This window comes from Aquarana catesbeiana, linkage group LG04 (assembly GCF_042186555.1).
Source record: "Aquarana catesbeiana isolate 2022-GZ linkage group LG04, ASM4218655v1, whole genome shotgun sequence".
Classification (NCBI taxonomy): domain Eukaryota; kingdom Metazoa; phylum Chordata; class Amphibia; order Anura; family Ranidae; genus Aquarana; species Aquarana catesbeiana.
In genome coordinates, this window is record NC_133327.1 from 370822955 (window position 1) to 370845610 (window position 22656).

The following is a 22656-nucleotide window of genomic DNA, read 5'->3' on the forward strand; positions in this document are numbered from 1 at the left end:
TGCATCTTAGTCTACTCTACAGGAACTAGGATGTCAGATTTTCTGTGCTTCTGGTAAAATCCAGATATACAGCTGCTTCACCCTAAAAAGCCTTCAGGTACTTTAGGGGTTTTTAAACGGTGGGGGGCGCAAGAGGTAGAGATAGTCAGCGCAGAACATCTTCCAGAGGGTAATATTGGGGGAATTAGTGGTAAATTGACTGAAGCACAAAAACCCAAGGTAAGTATAGTAACAATACCTAGTTGCAATCTTGGAATGCCCAATAAAAGGATAGTATGTGACCTGTCTAAACTACGTGGCATGTTAACCAATGCCAGGAACCTGGCGGACAAGATGGGTGAACTAGAGATACTGTTGTACAAGGAGGATTTGGATTTTGTGGGAATTTCAGAGACCTGGTTCAACAGCTCTCATGATTGGCTGACAACCATTCAAGGGTATACCCTTTATCGCAGGGATAGAGAGGTTAAAAAAGGGGGAGGAGTATGCCTATAGATCAAGAATAAGGTACAATATGAGAGATGACATCACTAAGGGGGCTAGGGAGGAAGTGGAATCCTTATGGGTAGAGCTCCAAAGGGATGAAGCTAAGGGGAAAATATTACTGGGAGTAGGCTATAGGCCCCCTAACCTGAGGGAGGTGGGGGAGATGGATCTCCTATCACAAGTTGGATTAGCAGCAAGGATGGGAAGTGTTATCATAATGGGGGATTTTAATTAAACTATCCAGACATAGACTGAGCGGAGGGAACCACGCATTTGTCTAAGGCTCGTCAGTTCCTAAATGTCTTGCAGGACAATTTCATGGTTCAGATGGTAGACTCACCAACTAGAAATAAAGCGTTACTGGATCTACTGATTACCAACAATACAGACCTGATCACGGATGTGGAAATACTGGGCAATTTAGGAAACGGTGATCACAGGTCAATTGGCTTCAGTATAAATCACATAAATAGGAAACATAAGGGGAATACAAAGACACTGAATTTCAAAAGAGCCAACTTCCCTAAACTACGAACCTTGTTAGAAGGCATGAATTGGGATAAAATCTTAGGAAATAAGAACATGGAGGAGAAATGGGTTTGCTTTAAGGGCATTAGCCAATGCATCCCATTGGGTAATACATTTAAAAGAGCGCACAAAAGTCCTGGGTGGCTTAACTCCAATGTAAAAATGCATATAAAAGCAAAGGAGAAGGCCTTCAAAAAATACAAGGTTGAGGGATCATCATCAGCATTCAGACTTTATAAAGAATGCAACAAGAAATGTAAGGGTGCAATTGGGCAGCAAAGAAACACGAAAGACACAGCGGAGGAGAGCAAAAAAAAACCCAAGAAATTCTTTAAGTATGTGAACAGTAAAAAAGGTAGGACAGACCATATTGTCCCCATAAAGAATGAGAAAGGACATCTGGTTACAAAGGATGGGGATATGGCGAAGGTATTGAATTTATTCTTCTCCTCAGTCTTTACAAGGGAATCGGGGGGGCTTCAGTAACCAAAACTGCAGTGTTTATCCCCATGACACAACACAGGAAGCACCTCCATGGTTAACAGAGGACAGAATTAAAATTAGACTTGAGAAACCTAACATTAATAAATCACCGGGACCAGATGGCTTGCATCCGAGGGTACTTAGGGAACTCAGTCAAATAATTGCCAGACCATTGTTCCTAATTTTTACTGACAGTCTACTGACTGGAATGGTACCAGATGATTGGAGAAAAGCCATTGTAGCACCAATATTTAAAAAGGGCCCAAAATACATCCCTGAGAATTAGACACCAGTTGGCCTAACATCAATAGTATGCAAGCTCTTGGAGAGGATGATTAGGGACTATATACAAGATTTTAGTAACAAAAACTGTATAATTAGCAGTAATCAGCATGGATTCATGAAGAATCGTTCTTGCCAAACCAAACTATTAACCTTCTATGAGGAAGTGAGTTGCCATCTAGATAAAGGAAGGCCCGCAGATGTGGTGTATCTGGATTTTGCAAAAGCAATTGACAGTTTCCCATAAACGTTTACTGTACAAAATAAGGTCCGTTGGCATGGACCATAGGGTGAGTACATGGATCGAAAACTGGCTACGCGGGCAAGTTCAGAGGGTGGGGATAAATGGGGAGTACTTGGAATGGTCAGGGGTGGGTAGTGGGGTCCCCCAGGGTTCTGTGCTGGGACCAATCCTATTTAATTTGTTCATAAACGACCTGGAGGATGGGGTTAATAGTTCAAATTCTCTGTATTTGCGGGCGATGCTAAGCAGAGCAATAACTTCTCTGCAGGATGTGGAAACCTTGCCAAAAGATCTGAACAAATTAATGGGGTGGGCAGCTACATGGCGAATTATGTAAAATAATGCATTTGGGTGGCAAAAATATGAATGTAATCTATACACTGGAGGGAGAACCTCTGAGGGAATCTAGGATGGAAAAGGACCTGGGGGTCCTAGTAGATGATAGGCTCAGCAATGGCATGCAACGCCAAGCTGCTGCTAACAAAGCAAGCAGAACATTGGCATGCATTAAAAAGGGGATCAACTCCAGAGATAAAACAATAATTCTCCCGCTCTACAAGACTCTGGTCCGGCCGCACCTGGAGTATGCTGTCCAGTTTTGGGCACCAGTCCTCAGGAAGGATGTACTGGAAATGGAGCGAGTACAAAGAAGGGCAACTAAGCTAATAAAGGGTCTGGAGGACATTAGTTATGAGGAAAGGTTGCGAGCACCAAACTTATTCTCTCTGGAAAAGAGACCCTTGAGAGAGGATATGATTTCAATTTATAAATACCATACTGGTGACCCCACAATAGGGCTAAAACTCTTTCACGGAAGGGAGTTTACCAAAAGACACTGTGGCCACTCATTAAAATTAGAAGAAAAGAGGTTTAACCTTAAACTACGTAGAGGGTTCTTTACTGTAAGAGCGGCAAGGATGTGGAATTCCCTTCCACAGGCGGTGGTCTCAGCGGGGAGCATCAATAGTTTCAAAAAACTATTAGATAAGCACCCAAACGACTGCAACATACAGGAATATACAATGTAATACTGACATATAATCACACACATGGGTTGGACTTGTGTCTTTTTTCAACCTCACCTACTATGTAACTAGATCTAGATCTAGATATAAATATATATATGTTTGTGTACTAACGGCTGTGTTGCTTCATGTGTCGTGTCATTTAGAAGCTTGTGGGGATAAACTCTTATAACAATCCTTAAAAATTTGTATTTACTTCAAAGTATAAATGTATTCATTTAACTATTTTAAGGCATGTGTATGTTACAAATACATTCTTTGTCAGAAAAAGAAATGTATTTTGTTTGTGTTGGCTTTATCTCAGGACTTTGTTAATCTATGTCCATGTAATGACTGTTAAATTTCCAGTGGGATATTCGGACTGGAGAAATTGTCCAAGAGTATGACAGGCATCTGGGAGCTGTCAACACCATTACGTTTGTGGATGAGAACAGACGCTTTGTAAGCACCTCTGATGATAAAAGCTTGAGAGTTTGGGAATGGTAAGTCTCGTGGTGAAATAATTTCTGAAATCCAAAGAGATATGATTGCATAGTTTATCAGTGCAGTTTTTTTTTTAATTATTATCATCATTGGGACTTTCACCTGTTTTTCTATCAAAACATATGCTTTTCTTCAGCATATGGTCCTTATTTTTCATTAGCACAAACTAGATTTTGTTTCTTTGCCATTCCAGTGTTGTGTGCATTTGCATCTGTAATTACACTTGGAACAGCTTGAGCTCATTTTCAGAGCTGGATTCTGTTCCTTCAGCAACTTAATTTTGTCAGTTTTGCTTCCAATAACATAAGGCTGCTTTCAATACTGCAATATTTTAAGCATTTTTAATTACGGTTAGGTTACAGTGATTTCCTTTCTTTGAATGGCACACCGGACAATATGCCAGATATGAAAATGTTTATTTAAAAAAATGACAAAAGTCAACTTGTTAGATCATACAATATATAAAACTACGAATTTGGTATACCCCTTTTGACTATTCCATTTATTTATTTATTTATTTTTTTTAGGGATATCCCTGTGGATTTTAAATACATAGCAGAGCCAAGTATGCACTCTATGCCAGCTGTTACACTTTCTCCTAATGGTAAGTATAATTCAAGGTAAAGTGGACAGATTCCGGGAAAGTGGCACATTAGTAAACCCCAAGCTACATCTGATACACTGACTTGTCTCCTACCTTATTACTTTGAAAAATAATAATAATAGAACTGCCGGATGGTATGATGCGCAGGCCAAAATACCAGGTTGCTCTGAAAACTTTGGCAATTAATTGTTTTGACGAAGCTTTATTGCCCCTTTCCAGGCATTCATATAGTCCAGTGAGGCAGCCCATCATTGTAATGGGCCATTAGGAAGATGGGGGAGTGGTAAGAAATAGGCAAGTTCTAGCAGTACCTAAAAGTGTCAGATTGTGGACTAGCTCAGCAAAGGGATGCCCAGGAAGCAGTTAAAGCTGCAGGTGCCTGTAGTCACTGAGAACATAAGAGATAAGCAGTTAAAAGATCTGTTACTGATTTAAAGTGTGAAGCTGTTGCTGTGAACTTTCCATATGGAATCCAATGAGCTGTCGTGCATGTAAAAAAGGGCATTGGAAGCCTGAGAAAACCAAACAAACCCATCAATGAGATAGCAGAAACAATGGGAATGTACAGTAAATACAGCTAAATGTTTTGGTTTTTAATAGAGTACAGAAGGGTTAAAACCCCTGTCAAGTTTTTTTTATTTTTTTAATCGCTGTCTGTGCCCCCACTGGCAAGATTCACCCACTGTATTTGTCCTGGTGACCATTGCTACGGAAATAGAACAATGGGAAATCTAAAATATTTTGGCACCAGAACTGAAATAGAAGGGAGAACTTTTAATGGGGAGATCTCTTCCAATGGCAACTTTTGGGTTCGCACTTTCACAGGATATGAATGCGTGCACTTGTAACGCTACGACCATAGGCACCGCTTGAGTATTACCCAGACAGTCCTCAATTCTTCACTGGCAGCCAGGCACAAAGTATTTTCTGCAGCCAGGTCTCAATGTAGTCAAATACCAGTCTAGGGGTGTTTTTTGTAGATTTAGTTTGTAGGAACTTAGATAGGGTAGGGGATTTGTAGTAGGATACTCCAGAACAAAGCTTTGCACAACTTGAGGACTCTAGCTGATCTAGAATTGAGTAGTAGGTGAAGTCCCTTGCTGGGAGCAGATGGCAGACTTCTCCTGTGTAGCAGTGCAGGAATAAAGAGCATGAGCAAAGTCTCTTATAGTGAAGGACATGTAGACAAAGCTCTTCGGCTCACTATCCAGTGATCCCTTTAGTTTGGACCCTTGGCTGACTGTACTAGCACAAAGGGGTAGCCAAAAAGAAATGAGCAGTCCTAACATTCTGTTATGCAGAATGCTGAAGATATATTTGCCCCACTGTTAGGCGGAAGAGCAAATTGCACTAATCTAAATATTTACATCCCAGCACCTATTCTAGGAGGATGCTACACACAGTAATGTCACATTTAACCACACCTGAGTTCTGCAGTCTAGTGTAAGTTTTTTTGACTTGCAGATCCTTTTTTATTTTATAATTTGTTGCATTGCTTCCTAATTGATGATTATGGTTTGGTTGTCTTACTGTATTGTTCAAATTCATTTACAGGTAAATGGCTGGCATGTCAATCGATGGACAACCAAATTTTAATATTTGGCGCACAAAATAGGTTCAGGCTGAATAAAAAGAAGATTTTTAAGGGTCATATGGTTGCAGGCTATGCTTGTCAAGTAGACTTTTCACCAGACATGAGGTAATTGTTAATTTTTTGGGGTTTTTTTTGTATCTGGTTATGTCCATGCAGGCCTGTCGCCTTGAATTGTATATTATGTTTATTTTACATTCCAACAATAACCGACAATAATTAAGAATCGGTGTGTTAAAATGGAAACTAATGAATACATCTTATGCATTATATATTATGTCGTGATTTGTGCCAGGCCTATCTTGTGTGAATTATTTACCAAATAATAGAACTCTGCTATAGGAAATGTAGAGGCTGCCTTTACTAACATCTGACCCAGAACAAGTATGCAGTTCTGACATCACTAGTTTATATTATGCAAAACTCAGTTTTTCTTAGGACCTAAAGCATTTATAAACTCAAGTCATATCTTATATAAGCTTTAAAGTGGTTGTAAAGGCAGTTTTTTTTATCTTTATGCACTGAGATAAAAAAATCTTATGTGTGCAGCAGCCCCCCTTAATACTTACCTGAGCCCCATCTCTATCCATTGATGTGCACAAGTGCCTCGGCTGTCCGGGACTCTCCCTCCTGATTGGATGAGACACAGCAGCGGCGCCATTGGCACCTGCTGCTGCCAGCCAATCAGAGAGGCGGCGGGGGCGAACTGCAGCTTTGTGTCTGAATGGATACACACAGCTGCGGTTTTAGGTTCCCTCCTAGCAAGCTGTTTGCTCTGAGGGCTCTTGGGAGGGGCCAGGAGTGCTGGCAAGGGACCCAAGAAGAGGAGCATCTGGGCTGCTCTATGCAAAACCACTGCACAGAGCAGGTAAGTATAAAATGTTTGTTTATTTTTAAAGGGGAGGGGGTAAAAAAAACTTTACTATCACTTTAACATGGTAATGTTATTTTAAAATTTTATTTTAAAATCTGCAGCTTTCATTATAATAATACGTGGTAATCCTGTCTTGTTCCATATGGTACACTCTCCCGAATGTGCTGCTGTGCTCTCACCCTGCTACGCAGACCTGCTAAAAACTACATGTAACAGTTTCTGTTACGGTTGTCACTATGAGAAAACCCGTTTTGGTAATACAAGTAGCCATCACTGAAGTGAAAGCTTGTAGACGGGAATTGAAGTGGTTGCAGATCCGCACCACTGAGATGCAATAAAGGATAAGAAAGCAAGATGAAAACAATTAAAGTAGAAGTCCACCCTAAAACTCAAATCCCTGCATCTACAGACATCCACGATCTAACACTAACCTATCTAGCCCTGTAAAGAAGAAATCAGCATACTTGCGTTTTCTGCAGCTGATCCGACCTGATCCCAAACTGAGCTATCAGCCACGGCTTCTCTGTAGAGGCGAGCGAAGAGGACATGTCTGACAACGGAAGCCCCATAGTAAGTCTAAGGGTGACGTCGCTCAATATTCATTTCACAGCTGCTGTCGGCCATGTCCTCTGCAGAGCTTCTGCCGCTGGAGACTGGATCGCCTCAGAAAAGGTACGTATACAGATTTGTTCTTTACAGGGCTAGATAGGTTAGCGTTCGAATGTAGATGTCTGCAGATGCAGGGATTTTAGTTTTAGGATGGACTTACATTTTAATAATGGCAAATGATACACAGTGCTTTAGCAAACCTAATGTCGTTCATTTAGGTTTTACATCTTTAACATATACCGTACCTGTGTTAGGCTGGCATAGGAGTGCAGGTATCTCCCAGAGCAGGGGCCATCTACTCCTGTCACAGGACTCTTTATTACAGTTTCACAGCAGGACGCTTTCACATCTTTTGCAGTCCCCCCCAACAGTGGTGGAACAACAGGGTCCGGTCACAAGTGCGACCTTTAGACCTTTATGACCCTGGTAGTTCTACCACTAGTGTCGGTAGTTTTTTATAGCATTTTAGGAACCCCGTTGGGGGGCTTTGGTGAAATATTAGGGTTCTAAACAGACCTCTGATGTTCCATCTTTGAGACAAAGGAGATTGTACAGAGCTTCCCGTTCATTCCTAAACTGAAGCATAGTAAACCCATTTAAAAAAAAAAAAAAAGGAAGGGTCGATAAATTACTTATTTACTGGCTCCTGCTCTCCATCCTGACACATCCCCCGCATCCTCCATCCTTCCTGAAGCCACGGGAGGGAGAGAAGGAGAACCAGGCTTTCACAAGCCGCAGGAGGAAAATGGAGAGCATGGGTTCCTCTATGCCATTGCCTCCCCCCAACCTCCCTAGGTGTACAGGAGAGCCATGCAGGCCCCCTGCAGCATGGGTCCAGGTCCCAGTTGCGACCTCTGTAGGCATGACCCCGTCCCAGAGGAACTACCCGTCTGTCTTCACACAACTAATTACAGCATTGCAATATGCCAGCTGTACTCTCCCTATAGTGTCTTCAACACATGCATAGTGGACTTCGGATCCATTTGAAAAAGCTGTCAGCCAAAATGGATGGTACCCGAGCCTCATTTGGGTAGGAGAGAAGATTCCTCGAGGTTTGCCTGTATTGCAGCCTTACGGCGCTGGACCCTGCGTAATGGAACTCTGTGCAGTGTTCGTTCTGACCAGGATGCTTTCCTGCAGTGTGCTATACAGGTCCAGTTGAGTGGACCCCAGATTAAGGGGGACCCAGTTTCTGAAGGTCTTTTATGACAAAGCCTGCCGTGATGGGGTGAAGGTTGGACTCCTGTTATGTTCAGAGGCCTGCAGCAGAAATGGTAAGTCTGCATTTTGCAGTTTCTCTTTAAAAAAAAAAAAAAAAGATATCTGACTGTCTGTACTCCCGGTGGCCAGTGGGGGCAGTGTGCTGTTCATGCTCTGTGTACTTCTCTGGAGTATTTTTTGCTGCAGTGTCTCCTCCAGCCACTAGAGGGTGCTGGTTTGCTCTGTATAGCCTACTCCTTTATAGACAGAAAGTTGAAGAGCAGCCATTTTTTTTTCTGGTGGACCATGTGAGCTGGCCTCTGAGACGTAGTTTCAGCTCATAGCTACATAATGAAATTTAAACTTTCTATGGTAGAGCTATGTGACCAGACAAGTCATGGTTATATACTGCATAAAGATATCTTTACTACTTAATCCCGGGGGCATGTACAACTGTCTGTTGATACACCCATGTACAAGTATCACTGCACTTTTAAGGAGTTGTGTCTCCAGAATAGCGTGCATTTGGTCTGCAGGAGCTGTTTTGAAGCAGCATAGAGGCTGCACTGGATGCCTATGTACTTGGTTAATCCTGAACAACTTGTATGGGGCCAGGTGCAGTTTAGCAAGGGCATGCTTAAACGCATGTTTGCATACAGATACACTTGAATGGTAGCAGTTTCAAAACTAAATGGGGACATGAGGGTCTATCTTAAGATCTCAAGCCGCTGGGCATCCTTCTGTTTTAGATAGGCTCACTCTGTTCAGTGAAGACTTCTCTGCAAGTAGTAGTTTTCGTGGTCCATAGTCATCAATAATGCATATCTTCATGTGCTATTTTTTTCCAGGCTCATCAAAGATTTCTGCAATCACAGTAGGAGGTTTTTTTTTTTTTTCTTTCTTTTTTTTTTTTTTTTTTGTGACTGTCCTTCGGGCTGGCCACAGCTTCCTAGCCCCGGTGCTGGACTTGCTAAAGATGCAAGAGGTGTCAATCTCCGTATGCCTTTGCTCGGGAAGCAGTCGGTTACAGATTTTCTTTCGATTACATTCTGCATTAAGAAGTTGTATCTAGGTCGAAGCACGTTCCCTACGTACAGTCCTACTCCAGGTCTTTTGTAGAGGATCATTCTCTCTGTCTGAAACATAAAGATATAGGCGTTGGTTTTTCAGAAGACTCTGTTCCCGGGGTGTTGCAGAGCTAAAATTGGTGGTTGATTCAGAATCTGGAGAAGGTGAAATTCTTCCTTTTAGGGGTTTGGAAGATAACCACTGATGCCAGCCTCTCCAGTTGAGTTGAAGGTGGTTACAGTTCAATGGACTTGGTCTCCACAGGAGAGGATACTGGCCATCAATATCTTGCTCTGGATTATGGGACAAACCAGTTGTAGGTTCAGTCTGGAAATGCCTCTGCAGTGGCATATACAGTCAGGTCCATATATATTGGGACATCGACACAATTCTAATCTTTTTGGCTCTATACACCACCACAATGGATTTGAAATGAAACAAACAAGATGTGCTTTAACTGCAGACTTTAATTTGAGGGTATTTACATCCAAATCAGGTGTACAGTGTAGGAATTACAACAGTTTGTATATGTGCCTCCCACTTTTTAAGGGACCAAAAGTATTGGGGCAATTGGCTTTTCAGCTGTTCCATGGCCAGGTTTGTGTTGTTCCCTCATTATCCCATTTACAAGGAGCAGATAAAAGGTCCAGAGTTCATTTCAAGTGTGCTATTTGCATTTGGAATCTGTTGCTGTCAACTCTCAATGTGAGATCCAAAGAGCTGTCACTATCGGTGAAGCAAGCCATCATTAGGCTGAAAAAAAAACAAAACAAACCCATCAGAGAGATAGCAAAAACATTAGGTGTGGCCAAATCAACTGTTTGGAACATCCTTAAAAAGAAAGAATGCACCGGTGAGCTCAGCAACACCAAAAGACACTGAAGACCACGGAAAACTGTGGTGGATGACCGAAGAATTCTTTCCCTGGTGAAGAAAACACCCTTCACAACAGTTGGCCAGATCAAGAACACTCTCCAGGAGGTAGGTGTATGTGTGTCAGTCAACAATCAAGAGAAGACTTCACCAGAGTGAATACAGAGGGTTCACCATAAGTTGTAAAACATTGGTGAGCCTCAAAACCAGGAAGGCCAGATTAGAGTTTGCCAAACAACATCTAAAAAAGCCTTCACAGTTCTGGAACAACATCCTATGGACAGATGAGACCATGATCAACTTGTACCAGAGTGATGGGAAGAGAGTATGGAGAAGGAAAAGAACTGCTCATGATCCAAAGCATACCACCTCATCAGTGAAGCATGGTGGTGGTAGTGTCATGGTGTGGGCATGCATGGCTGCCAATGGAACTGGTTCTCTTGTATTCATTGATGATGTGACTGCTGACAAAAGCAGCAGGATGAATTCTGAAGTGTTTCGGGCAATATTATCTGCTCATATTCAGCAAAATGCTTCAGAACTCATTGGACTGCGCTTCACAGTGCAGATGGACAATGACCCGAAGCATACTGCAAGAGCAACTAAAGCTTTTAAGGGAAAGAAGTGAAATGTAATGCTGTGGCCAAGTCAATCACCTGACCTGAATCTGATTGAGCATGCATTTCACTTGCTGAAGACAAAACTGATGGGAAAATGCCCCAAGAACAAGCAGGAACTGAAGACCGTTGCAGTAGAGGCCTGACAGAGCATCACCAGGGATGAAACCCAGTGTCTGGTGATGTCTGTGCGTTCCGAGAAGTGGTAACTCTGATAATAGTGTTAGCCGAATTAGCCCAGGATGGCTTGGTACAATGACATAGCGAGTCCCACAGGGACATTCCCAGTCCAGCGGGACCTAATGTTCTTGAGTCCTATACCTCCGCACTTTTGAGCCCCTGGAAGCCGGCTTCAGAGAACTTCAATTACAGGATTAGGAACTCTTTAATGCCAGGAAATGGCACCCGCAGATAGATGTGAGTTTCTTTCCTTTCTCCAGACAGTCCCACCTGTCAGGCCACTCTTGTGTCCTTGGGACTTGAATTTGCTCTTGTCTGCCCTTGCAGAGGCCACTTTTTGAACCAATTGGGAGACTCTGTTAGTCCTTTATCTTGGAAGATGGCTTCTTTGGTTGCTTTCACCTTACCAAGTGGAGTGGCAGAGCTGGTGGCTCTTTCATGCAAGGGGCCGTTCTTGGCCTCGCATCATAAGGCGATTTTGCGTCCTCATCCATCTTAATTGCCTAAAGGGGTTTCTAGCTTTCACTTGAATTGGGATAATGTCTTGCCTTCTTTTCTAATCCTCAGTTGGCAGGAGTAAGATTGCTGCATACTCCGGAGGTAGTTCAGGTGGTCAGGATTACTTGGATTGTCTGCACAGGTCAGGAAGGGCATGTGGCATCCAAGTCAACTATTTTCATTAGATCCGCCAGTTAATTATTCGAGCCCATAGCTTGAAAGGGTAAGGTCCCCATCCCTTTTTGGAAGTGCTTGCTACCAGGTGTGTGGGGGCATCTTGGGCCATCAGATGTCAGTGGCTCAAGATTTTAGGGTCACTACATGGTCTTTGGTTCATACATACACAGGATTTTACCAGATGAATATCCAAACCATGGAGGATACTGCTCTGGGCACAGTATGTTACAGGTGGCAGAATAAGTCCTCCTCAGGTGGCAGTTTCTGTGATTGTCTCCCTCCCCTCCAAGGATTGCTTTAGGACATCCCACATAGTAATTACTATGGCTGCTCTGTGTCTCGTGATGTACGCTAAAGAAAATTTGGATTTTTCCTACAGCATACCTGTAAAATCCCTTTTCTTGGGAGTACATCATGGGACACTGAGGTCCCTCCCATCTTTTTTGGGATCTTCATTGCTTTTCTACAAAACTGAGGTACTTCCTGTGTAGGAGGTGTTATATAGGGGAGGACTTCATCTGCCAGTGTCCATTCACCTATAGTTTGCATATAACCAACATAGTAATTACCATGGCTGCTCTGTGTCCTGTGATGTACGCCAAGAAAAGGATTTTACAGGTAAGCTGTAGAAAAAAATCATATTATTGTAACAATAATAGTAATGCTCTTACATCAGGGAAGATATATGCTGTGCCTTTGAGTATTGGGGACACCGGTTTGCCCTCCACCTGCGCTCTAGCTGACCGGAAATGATGTATCTCAAACACCACCCAATGCTGTTTCGTCAGCTGTAAAGGAGAAGAAAAAAGTTTAAATGTGGCTTGTTTGTAGTAATCAAAATTCCTCATATTCAATAGTGACTAGATTTATAAATCCTTGTTTTTTGTGTAATCTGTTTACCGCTGAATTACAATAGATGTATAATAAATGGAAACAGCATGAGGGGTTTATGCCGTGATTGTATTGATACCCTAAAAAATCACAATATGGGCCACTACCTTGAGGTAAACTTCTCATAAACATGCCCTATTAAATCTGGACAGTATATCACAACAATAAGTAAATTCAGAGATATAGGCAGCTGAATGCAGTCTTGACTTTTCCTGTAAAACTGAAGCTTAAGTCAACCCTCTCCCACCTGCCCTTTAGTTAGTGAGGCCATTTATCAAAGAACCAGTAGGGCTGGGTTGGTAGGGCAGGAAGTGTGAATATTTGCCTAAAATATATATGTTTATGTATTCCGATTTGCTGACTGTGATTATTAATGAAAAATGGATTTGGAGGAATTGGGGTGTATGTATGTGTGTGTGTGAGATATATATATATATATATATATATATATATATATATATATATATATATATATATATATATATATATAATCTAATACTGGGTCTTGTCCAATCTGTATAATCAGAAAATAGAACTAGTAGTGCCCTAGGGAACATACCAAAACCCCTCTACGGATTTATCAAGGGACAGACCAGGTAGGTAAAGTACAAAATATTTTATTAGGAAATGTATAACAAGCATGAATAATCTCATAAAGAGTATGCAAATGACAGGAAATAAAAACACTCAGTAAGGTACACAACATGCACGTCATGGATGATAGACGGTGGTTGCCCAAAGGAACAATGTTGGTGGGGCTAACCACTGTACATTCCAGGCATGGACGCCTTACATGTTTAGACCTCAAAACGGTCCTTCTTCAGAGGTATATTTAAATCAGTTGGATATCACATTAAAGTTGCACATGCAGTGAAATATGCCTGGTTGAAAAACATATTTCCTGTAGTCAAAATGATGGCTGTACACCAGATGGCCAGTGTCCTGGTTAGGAACCACAACAACCAGTGGGATCTCAGAGTGACAAACGGAGGAACGCACATGCACAGAGAAGGAGCCCCAGGTGAGGAAACAAATTGTTCCTGCTGTTAATCTCCGGCAGCTCAGCAGCACGTGATGTGTTCAGGGAAATACTGTGATGTAGGATTATTGTTATTATTATACAGGATTTATAAAGTGCCAACAGTTTGCACAGCGCTTTACAACACGGGGCAGCCAGTACAGTTAGAATACAAAGCAATGCAGGAGGTATCAGAGGGCCCTGGTCGTTACAATCTAGAAGGGAGGGTCAAGTGGAACAAAAGGTAATAACTGTGAGGGATGAGTTGATGGAGAAAATGAAAATACAGTTAGGTGTGGGTAGGATAGGTTTCTCTGAAGAGAAGGGTTTTCAGAGATAGTTTAAAGGCTAATAGAGTAGGAGATAATCGGACAGATTGGGGTAAGGCGTTCCATAGGATTGGAGAGGCTCTGGAAAAGTCCTGGAGGTGAGCATGGGAGTAGGTGACTAGGGAGCTAGAGAGCAGGAGGTCTTGAGAGGAAAGAAGAGAACGAGTAGGTTGGTATTTAGAGACTAGTCTAGTGATGTAGCTGGGGGCTAAGTTGTGGACACAGTTAACCCCTTGATTGCTCCTAGATGTTCTCTCCCTCACAGCCAATGTCATTGTACAGAATTACCACTGACCACTGTATTAGTGTCATTAGCAACATCGGTGTCAGTTAACGCCAGATTTCCTGCCACCCTATTATAGTCCCACTACGAGGCACTGATCACTGCCATTACAGTAAAGCTTCTATAGCTGCCTAAATTCTAGTATATATACACCATGGTTTGTAGACACTATAACTTTCGCACAAACCAAATATACGCCTATTTGGGATTTTTATTTTTATTTTGTGCCAAAGACATGTAATGGAATACATTTTGGCCTAAATTTATGAAGCGATTTGATTATTATTATTTTTTTATTATTGGATATAATTTAGAACAGAGTAGGTCATGAAGGGGGTAAAAACCTTCCGGGGGTCAAGTGGTTTAGCAGTGTGTGTTTAGGATTACTTTAAGGCACTGTAAGTATTCACAGCGCTTCGCTTTTTACACATTTTATGTTCCAGCCTTATTCCAAAATTATTAAAGAGGAGTTCCACCCAGGGGGTCCATTAAAATACAAATACTGCAGTTGCTGACTTTTAATTGGACACTTACCTATCCCTGGGTCCAGCGATGCGGGGGCTAGAAGCCCCGCTCGCCCCCCCCTCCGCTCGTCGGCGCCGGCATTTCAACTGTGGGCGCCGGGCTGTAGCTCCACAGCCTGGCACCCACTGCGTATGCGCGAGCGGCGCCGCGCACCGTGATTGGCCGCTCAATCACCTGGGACCTGTAATGGGTCCCAGATGATTGACAGGAGGGAGGGAGCAGAGCCGAGCCCTTCCTGTGCCGAGGGGGAAGTGATGTCACCAGCCCAGGCACTGGAAGAGGCAGACTACGAGGGACCACCTAGCAACAGGCATTTAGAGGTAAATAAAAAAAAAAATATCCAAATGTTTTTTGGTTTTTTAGAATTTTTCAGGTATTTATGTTTTTTGGGGTGGAACCCCACATTAAATAATTTGACTCAAGATTCTAAAAACAATACCCTATAATGACAATGTGAAAGAAGTTTGTTTGAAATCTTTGCAAATTTATTACAAATAAAAAACAAAAATAACATGAATAAATAGTCACAGCCTTTGCCATGACACTCAAAATTGAGCTCAGGTGCATCCTGTTTCCACTGATCATCCTTGAGATGTTTCTACAACTTGATTGGAGCCCACCTGTGGTGAATTCAGTTGATTGGACATGATTTTGAAAGGCACACACCTGTCTATATAAGGTCCCAGAGTTAACAGTGCATGTCAGAGCACAAACCAAGCCATGAAGTCCAAGGAATTGTCTTTAGACCTCAGACAGGATTGTATCGAGGCACAGATCTGGGGAATGTTACAGAAACATTTCTGCAGCTTTAAAGGTCCCAATGAGCGCAGTGGCCTCATTCATCCATAAATGGGAGAATTTTTGAACCTCCAGGACCCTTCCTAGAGTGTGCAGCATGGCCAAACTGAGCGATCGATGGAGAAGGGCCTTAGTCAAAGAGGTGACCAAGTACCCGATGTTCACTCTGACTGAGCACCAGCGTTTGTCTGTAGAGAGAGGAGAACCTTCCAGAAGAACAGCCATCTCTGCAGCACTCCGCCAATCAGGCCTGTACGGTAGAGTGGCCAGACGAAAGCCACTCCTCTGTAAAAGACACATGCATGACAACCCACCTGGAGTTTGCCAAAAAACACCTGAAGGACTATCAGACCATGAGAAACAAAAGTTCTCTGGTCTGATGGAACAAAGATTGAACTCTTTGGCCTGAATGGCAAACATCATGTCTGGGGGAACCAGCACTGCTCATCACGTGGCCAATACCATACCTACAGTGAAGCATGGTGGTGGCCCTATCATGCTGCGGGGATGTTTTTCAGCAGCAAGCAGGAACTGGGAGACTAGTCAGGATGGAGGGAAAGATGAATGCAGCAATGTACAGAGACATCCTTGATGAAAACCTGCTCCAAAGCGCTCTGGTCCTCAGACTGGGATGAAGGTTCATCTTCCAACAGAGCAATGGCCCTAAGCCAAGATGACAAGGTGGCTATGGGACAACTCTGTGAATGTCCTTGAATGGCCCAGCCAGAGCCCAGACTTGAACTTGATTGAATATCTCTGGAGAGATCTGAAAATGGCTGTGCCCTGACACTCCCCTTTCCAACCTGATTGAGAGTTCCTGCCAAGAAGAATGGGAGAAACTGCCCAAAAATAGGTGTGCCAAGCTTGTAGCATCATACTCAAAAAGTCTTGAGGCTGTAATTGGTGCCAAAGGCGCTTCAACAAAGTATTGAGCAAAGGCAGTGAATACTTATGTACATGGTACTTTTTCGTCTCTTTTATTTTTAATACATTTGCAAAGATTTTAAACAATCTACTTTCACGTTGTCATCATGGGGTATTGTTTGTAGAATTTTGAGGAAAATAATGAATATTATCCATTTTGGAATAAGGCTGTAACATAACAAAATGTGGAAAAACGGAAGCGCTGTAAATACTTTACGGATGCACTGACGCACTGGTTTTTACTAGGTATTATTATAGTTATATTCCCTGTGCTGTTTGCCTTACCTGTGGTTTGTGATATCATGACTGATTCATTCCCTTATGTCCATGGTTTTCTACAGCTAGCCTGTCCTTATTCACCAAAGAGACAAGGCAACTTTCTGTTCTGGAATGTACCACTTGCGGTACATGCGTTGCCATCGGCTCTGTATCACAAATGTGGGAGTGTTGGTGTAATAAAGAAAAATCTTCCAGCTGCATCAGTGAGCTCTGTGTGTCTGTGAATGCTCTGCGTGTTTGACTGTCAGATCTAACTACTGGTAGCTATCTCTCACCTGGACCAGCAATAGACTGAGAGACCCAAGGATATATAGTTTCTTCACAGGAAGTGTCAGTTCTTAGACTACAGACAGAGGCCATGTATTAACCTTTGCGGTGCAATGCTGCACACCTCATATTTGAACACAAACAGAAACTGCTGACAAAGGAATGTGACAATGTACACCACTATATTCTGTATGTACAGGCCAACAAACTGTGCCATTAAACTTCATGATCAATGCACCGTTGATGCAGGTTAAAAACACATGGTGCAGGTAGGACATTTTATGTTTGTAAGGGCCCTTTTATACAGGTTTTTCCATAAATCCATTTTTTATCTGGACTGCAATTCATACCTATGAGCTTGTGAATGTAAATGGATGACAGTCTGTGACCAGAGCCAGCCATTCGCAGGTTATTGCTCCACGAGCTATTACAAGTGAGCAGCCTCAAATAGCTGCGGGAGCTGTCAGCCTCCAATTGCTTTCATTGGGACTTCGCATCAGCTGCTAATTGCAAGGAACCCCACTAGGTCTCTCACATCTAATAACAAACTGCCCCATTTGCAAGTGTGAATGGGGCCTTAAACTGATGTAACTTGAATCGGTATTCATCTTTTTTTTTTTTTTCTTAGACGTCATCAGTTCAGTCACATTTTTCGCTATGTGTATGGATCAAAAAAAAAATAGTAAAAATAGCCACTTTGCATTATTAGACGTACATACTGTTTTGCTAAATTTCTGGTAATGGTAACTGAGTTGCTAATTTGTAATATCATTGATATCCCTAATCATGTATTTTTTACTTTTTAGTTATGTGGTTTCCGGTGATGCTGATGGAAAGCTGAATATCTGGGATTGGAAGACCACTAAACTGTACAGCAGATTGAAAGCTCACGATAAAGTGTGCATAGGTGCAGTATGGCACCCGCATGAAACATCTAAAGTTATCACATGTGGATGGGATGGCCTCATCAAACTTTGGGACTAAAAGCTCAGCATCGGCATATGTTGATTAGACCACATGCTTATGTGTAAAGAACTTTATCTTCCGATGGAGCTTGCACCCAGAGAATGGTTGATCAGACTACTTTACAAATGAAAGGGATGGTGATGAACAGGAATTACACTTGTGCCGGATCATTGCCTTTCCTCCCTGGTGCAGACATTGCTTCTTCTCATTCAGTATGAAAACCTTGCTATTTATATTCCTGGATTTTCTTGTCCCAAACGGTATCTACCGTATGTATTTCCTTATTTTATTTCCTTGAGCCAGAAGTTTTTCAGAAAATCAGATCCTAGAAAATGAAAATTTATAACGCAGATATATACACCTTTGGCTGTGATCACCAGGGTGTCCTTTATGATGGTTTTGGTAAAAAAACAGGGAAAGAGGTCCAAAGCGTTACAACACCCAAACTGAAACAAATATGAGATTCCAAGCAAAAAGAAAACATTACGCATCGATTCTTCCCCATCATTTTCACTTCTCTTCACCTGGCTGGGACAATAACTGTGCTGCTGTATAGAGAACAACTGTTCTATGTGTTGATATTTTTACATCTTTGCCATTTTATACCAAACTAGAATAGTGGTAAAAAAAAAGAACTGTGTATACATGTCATTATTCTGCTCAGGCAAGAAAGACTTCAGTGTTTCAGCTGATATTTTTAGACCTGTATCTGATACAGCAATATGACTGCATGTATATTTATACTCAGAGATCGTCTCTATATATCTGTGCATTGCTGAGGATACCTGTACAGAAACTGTTCGTTTTTTGTATGTCAAAATAAATTTTAATTTTGTCTTTTTACATTGCTTTAGTCTGTGCTTGGTGATTTTTATTATGGCACAGACACCATTTAATTTGATATCCTTTGTTTATTGTTGCCATACACTGGTAGATGGCTAAAAAGGTAGAATATGTAAGATATTTTTTTTTAAATTAAGTGAATCTGGAGGAATAAAAACATGGGAACTTCTATTAATGAACTGTTTAACCAATTCAATACCAGGCACTTTCCTCCCTTCCTGCCCAAGCCAATTTTCAGCTTTCAGCGCTGTCACTTTTTAAATGACAATTGCGTGGTCATGCAACACTGTACCCAAACTAAATTTTTTTTATCATTTTGTTCCCACAAATAGAGGTTTCTTTTGGAGGTATTTGATCACCTCTGGGGTTTTTATTTTTTACTAAACAAAAAAAAAAAAAAAATTTGGAAAAAAAAAAAATTTTTTTCTTCATTTCCGTTATTACATTTTGTAAATAAGTAAGTTTTCTCCTTCACTGATGGACACTGATGAGGCTGCACTGATGAGCACTTATAAGGCGTAACTGATGGGCAACAATGAGGTGGCACTGATGGGCTCTATTAGGTGGTACGGAAAGGCTGCACTGATGGTTACTTATGGGTGGCACTGATGGGCATCACTGTAAAGGAGGCATTGGCATGCATTACTGATTTGCACAGATTGGCATAATTTTTGGGCACAGATTGGCATCCCTGGTGGCCATGGGTGGCATACCTGGTGGTCCTGGGTGGGCATTCTTATGGGGGCTGCACAGTCAATCAGCTCTCCTCTACTCACATCTGTCAGATGCGAGTGAGGAAAAGCCGATACATGGCTCTTCCTGTTTACACCATGATCAGCTGTGATTGGACACAACGGATCAAGTGGTAAAGAGTCTCCATCAGAGACTCTTTACCAAGATCGGTGTTGCGATGTCTCAGACTGACGACGCACCACCGATCGCCGCGCTGCACGCCCCTGTGGGTGTGCGCCGGCTGTTATCCTGAAAGACGTCGTATGAAGTCCAGTCAGGATAACTGAACCACCTCCCGGCCGTCATTTTGCTATAGGCCGAGCGGGAAGTGGTTAAGTACTCATTTACACCAGATGAAGTCATTGTACAGCATGCTGCATTTTTAGCATGTAAACATGCCAAATGGCACATAAATGCACTGCAAATGGTCCACAAATCTATTATAAATGCATAAATCAGGGGTATTGAATTACAATTCATTGAGGTCCGACCAGTAAATCTTTCTTCCACCAGAGGTCCAAACTTTCTATATCGCGATCCTTTAATTCAGTGACCCTCCCCACATCAGTCCCCCTCTTCACATCCGTTTCCCCTTCACAATTGTGTTCTTGGGCCCCCTGCACATCACCCCCCCCCCCCTTTACAATAGTATACTGAACCCCCGTTCACATCACACACACACCTGTTTATTCATAGCAGTCCCCAAACCCCCCCCCCTTCAAATCATGACCCCCGCCCCACAGTACTGTCTTCTAGTACTGTCCTCTTTCCCCTTCACATCCCTCCCTAACAGTACATCACCCCCCAGCAGAACTGCCCCCCTTTAAATCTCCTCCCACAGCACACCCCCCCCCACATCACAACCTCCCCCACAATAGTATGCTCTGCCCTCCTCACATTAACACCCCCCCTCACAGCACTGCCCCTCTTCAGTTTTCCCATATCCCCCCTACCCTCGAGCACTGCCCTCTCTTAGTAGTGTCCTCTGCCCCCTTTCACACTCATACTTTAGACAGAGCAGAGAGTTGGAGGCATAGCATTTCTTGACTGAGTGTGGGTCAGCATTGAACTTGGTGCAGGAGCTGCTGGGATTAACTTTTGTATTAAAAAGCAGGTGATTGGCTGCTAGGACCACCCTGCAGCCAATCACCTGCTGATTAATCCTAGGAGAGAAAGTACAAAAAAGCGCCACTCTAAGTGCAGTATTAAACACAATTTTATTTGAGCACAGGATATATTGTACTCTCAAAAGTATGTGACAGGTAGGCATATCAGCAAAGTAAGCTGTCCGGGGGGGGAGTCCATCAGGGAGTCCAACGGGGTCCATCAGAGAGTCCATCAGAAGCAAAGACGTGGGAACTGTGGAGCGGGTTGCGCCGGTGAATGCCAGCGTTTCCTGGTCCTCAGAAGCACGGGATGCCGGTGGATGACTCACTTCTGGTCAGTAGCAGGTGATGCGTTTGCAGAGCATGCGCTCCTTATTCAGGCCTGCTTTGCGTCCCACACTTGGTCCAGAAAGGTTCTGCCTCCCGCACTCCATTCAATGCTGTACTAAGCCTCCCACACTCGGTCCAGAAATGCTCTGCCTCCCATTTTCCACTCTGTCAGGTGGGAGAGAGAAAGTGGGCAGAAGACACTACTCTGGCTGTGTGTGGGAGGAAATGATGTGAAGGGGGGCAGTGACGGAGACTGGGGGAAAGATACGGCTCCTAAATGGCATGACCGCATGTCTGGATCCGGACCACGGTCCGCCATTTGGTGATGCCTGGCATATTATTATTATTATATAGTATTTATATAGAGCCAACAGTTTATGCAGTGCTTTACAATAAACAGGGGGACAGTGCAATTGCATTACAATACAGTTCAATACTGAAAGGATAGGATTCCACATCATTAAATCCTTTTTCAAATGTCTGCTACATGACTTTAAAGTATAACTAAAGGCAAAACTTGTTGGGACAGCTATGTATACACGCTACTGCGCATGCGCGATTGCTGTCTGAATTTTAAAGGAATCGTTTGGATTGTGGTATGCTCTCAGCTTGAACTTTACAATCTGATGTAAGTGCACTACTTTTATTAAACTGCAAAGAAGAGACAATATCGCACTGTGTGGAGTCTTTTTGTTTCTATATACACTCCGGCTCTGTACTTTCTAATTAACATGCCCTGATCAGCTGTCAACCTCCTGGTGTATACTATCAAAGGCTGCTGGGGAGAGAAGTTCGGATTTCTTTTCAGTGGATCATGGATCCAACAAAGCACTTTGTGACCTCCCTGAGTAAGGGAGGTTGTTGGCTTTCTGGTAAGCCTTCATTTTGTTTGTGGTGACAGGTATCACGCCGTCAAGTGTTTTGATCATCATTTCCAATGCACATTTCATCCATGGGACTCTTTTTGATGAAACATCTGCTGCATATGAACTTTTTTTTTTGTTTGCACAATATTTTTCACATGCAATGCAAACATTGCATATTTGTTATAGAGTCTAATATTTAGATATATTTACACTGTTGATATTTAAATGATTTCACAGGATTGCACTTTATTATAAACTTGGTTGTCTTTGCACATATCACATGCTTTGTGCTATTCGCATGAATTGCACTCTATTGTTCTAGCGCCACACTTTATTTAAATATTATCTCTGTGCCTGGTATCTGGGTTATAGTGCAGCAACCAGCTGCTGGTTGCTTTACTACTTGAAGTGCAGATATATTTTTCACAGTTTTTATTGCAATCTGCACCCCCGTTCAGAAGGTTCACCCTCACTATTTCTCCTGTTTAGCATTATCATTAAAAGTTAAAGTACAAGAAAACCCCAAATTTTGGGTTGTCTCCAGAAAACGAAGAGGGAAAATCTTCCAATGGGGACACTAGTTCTGGTGACCTAGGGATCCCCAAATAATTCTCTTAACCACTTGCGGACTAGTTATGGGACGGTATCATATGACGGCATCCTGTGATCACGCCCAC

General features: G+C 42.5%; 1 protein-coding gene across 2 annotated transcripts in view; it reads left to right on the forward strand.

Annotated features, from left to right (window-relative positions):
* The window catches only part of CDC40 (cell division cycle 40), a 151599-nt gene extending 132654 nt beyond the window's left edge, over nt 1–18945 (forward strand). For both annotated transcript variants that reach the window (XM_073627066.1, XM_073627067.1), the window contains exons 12-15: nt 3397–3530; nt 4059–4135; nt 5690–5834; nt 17943–18945. In XM_073627066.1, the coding sequence (XP_073483167.1) occupies nt 3397–3530; nt 4059–4135; nt 5690–5834; nt 17943–18120 (534 nt within the window). In that variant the 3' untranslated portion in view covers nt 18121–18945. The remainder of the gene's footprint in view (nt 1–3396; nt 3531–4058; nt 4136–5689; nt 5835–17942) is intronic.
* The last annotated feature ends 3711 nt before the right edge of the window (nt 18946–22656 follow it).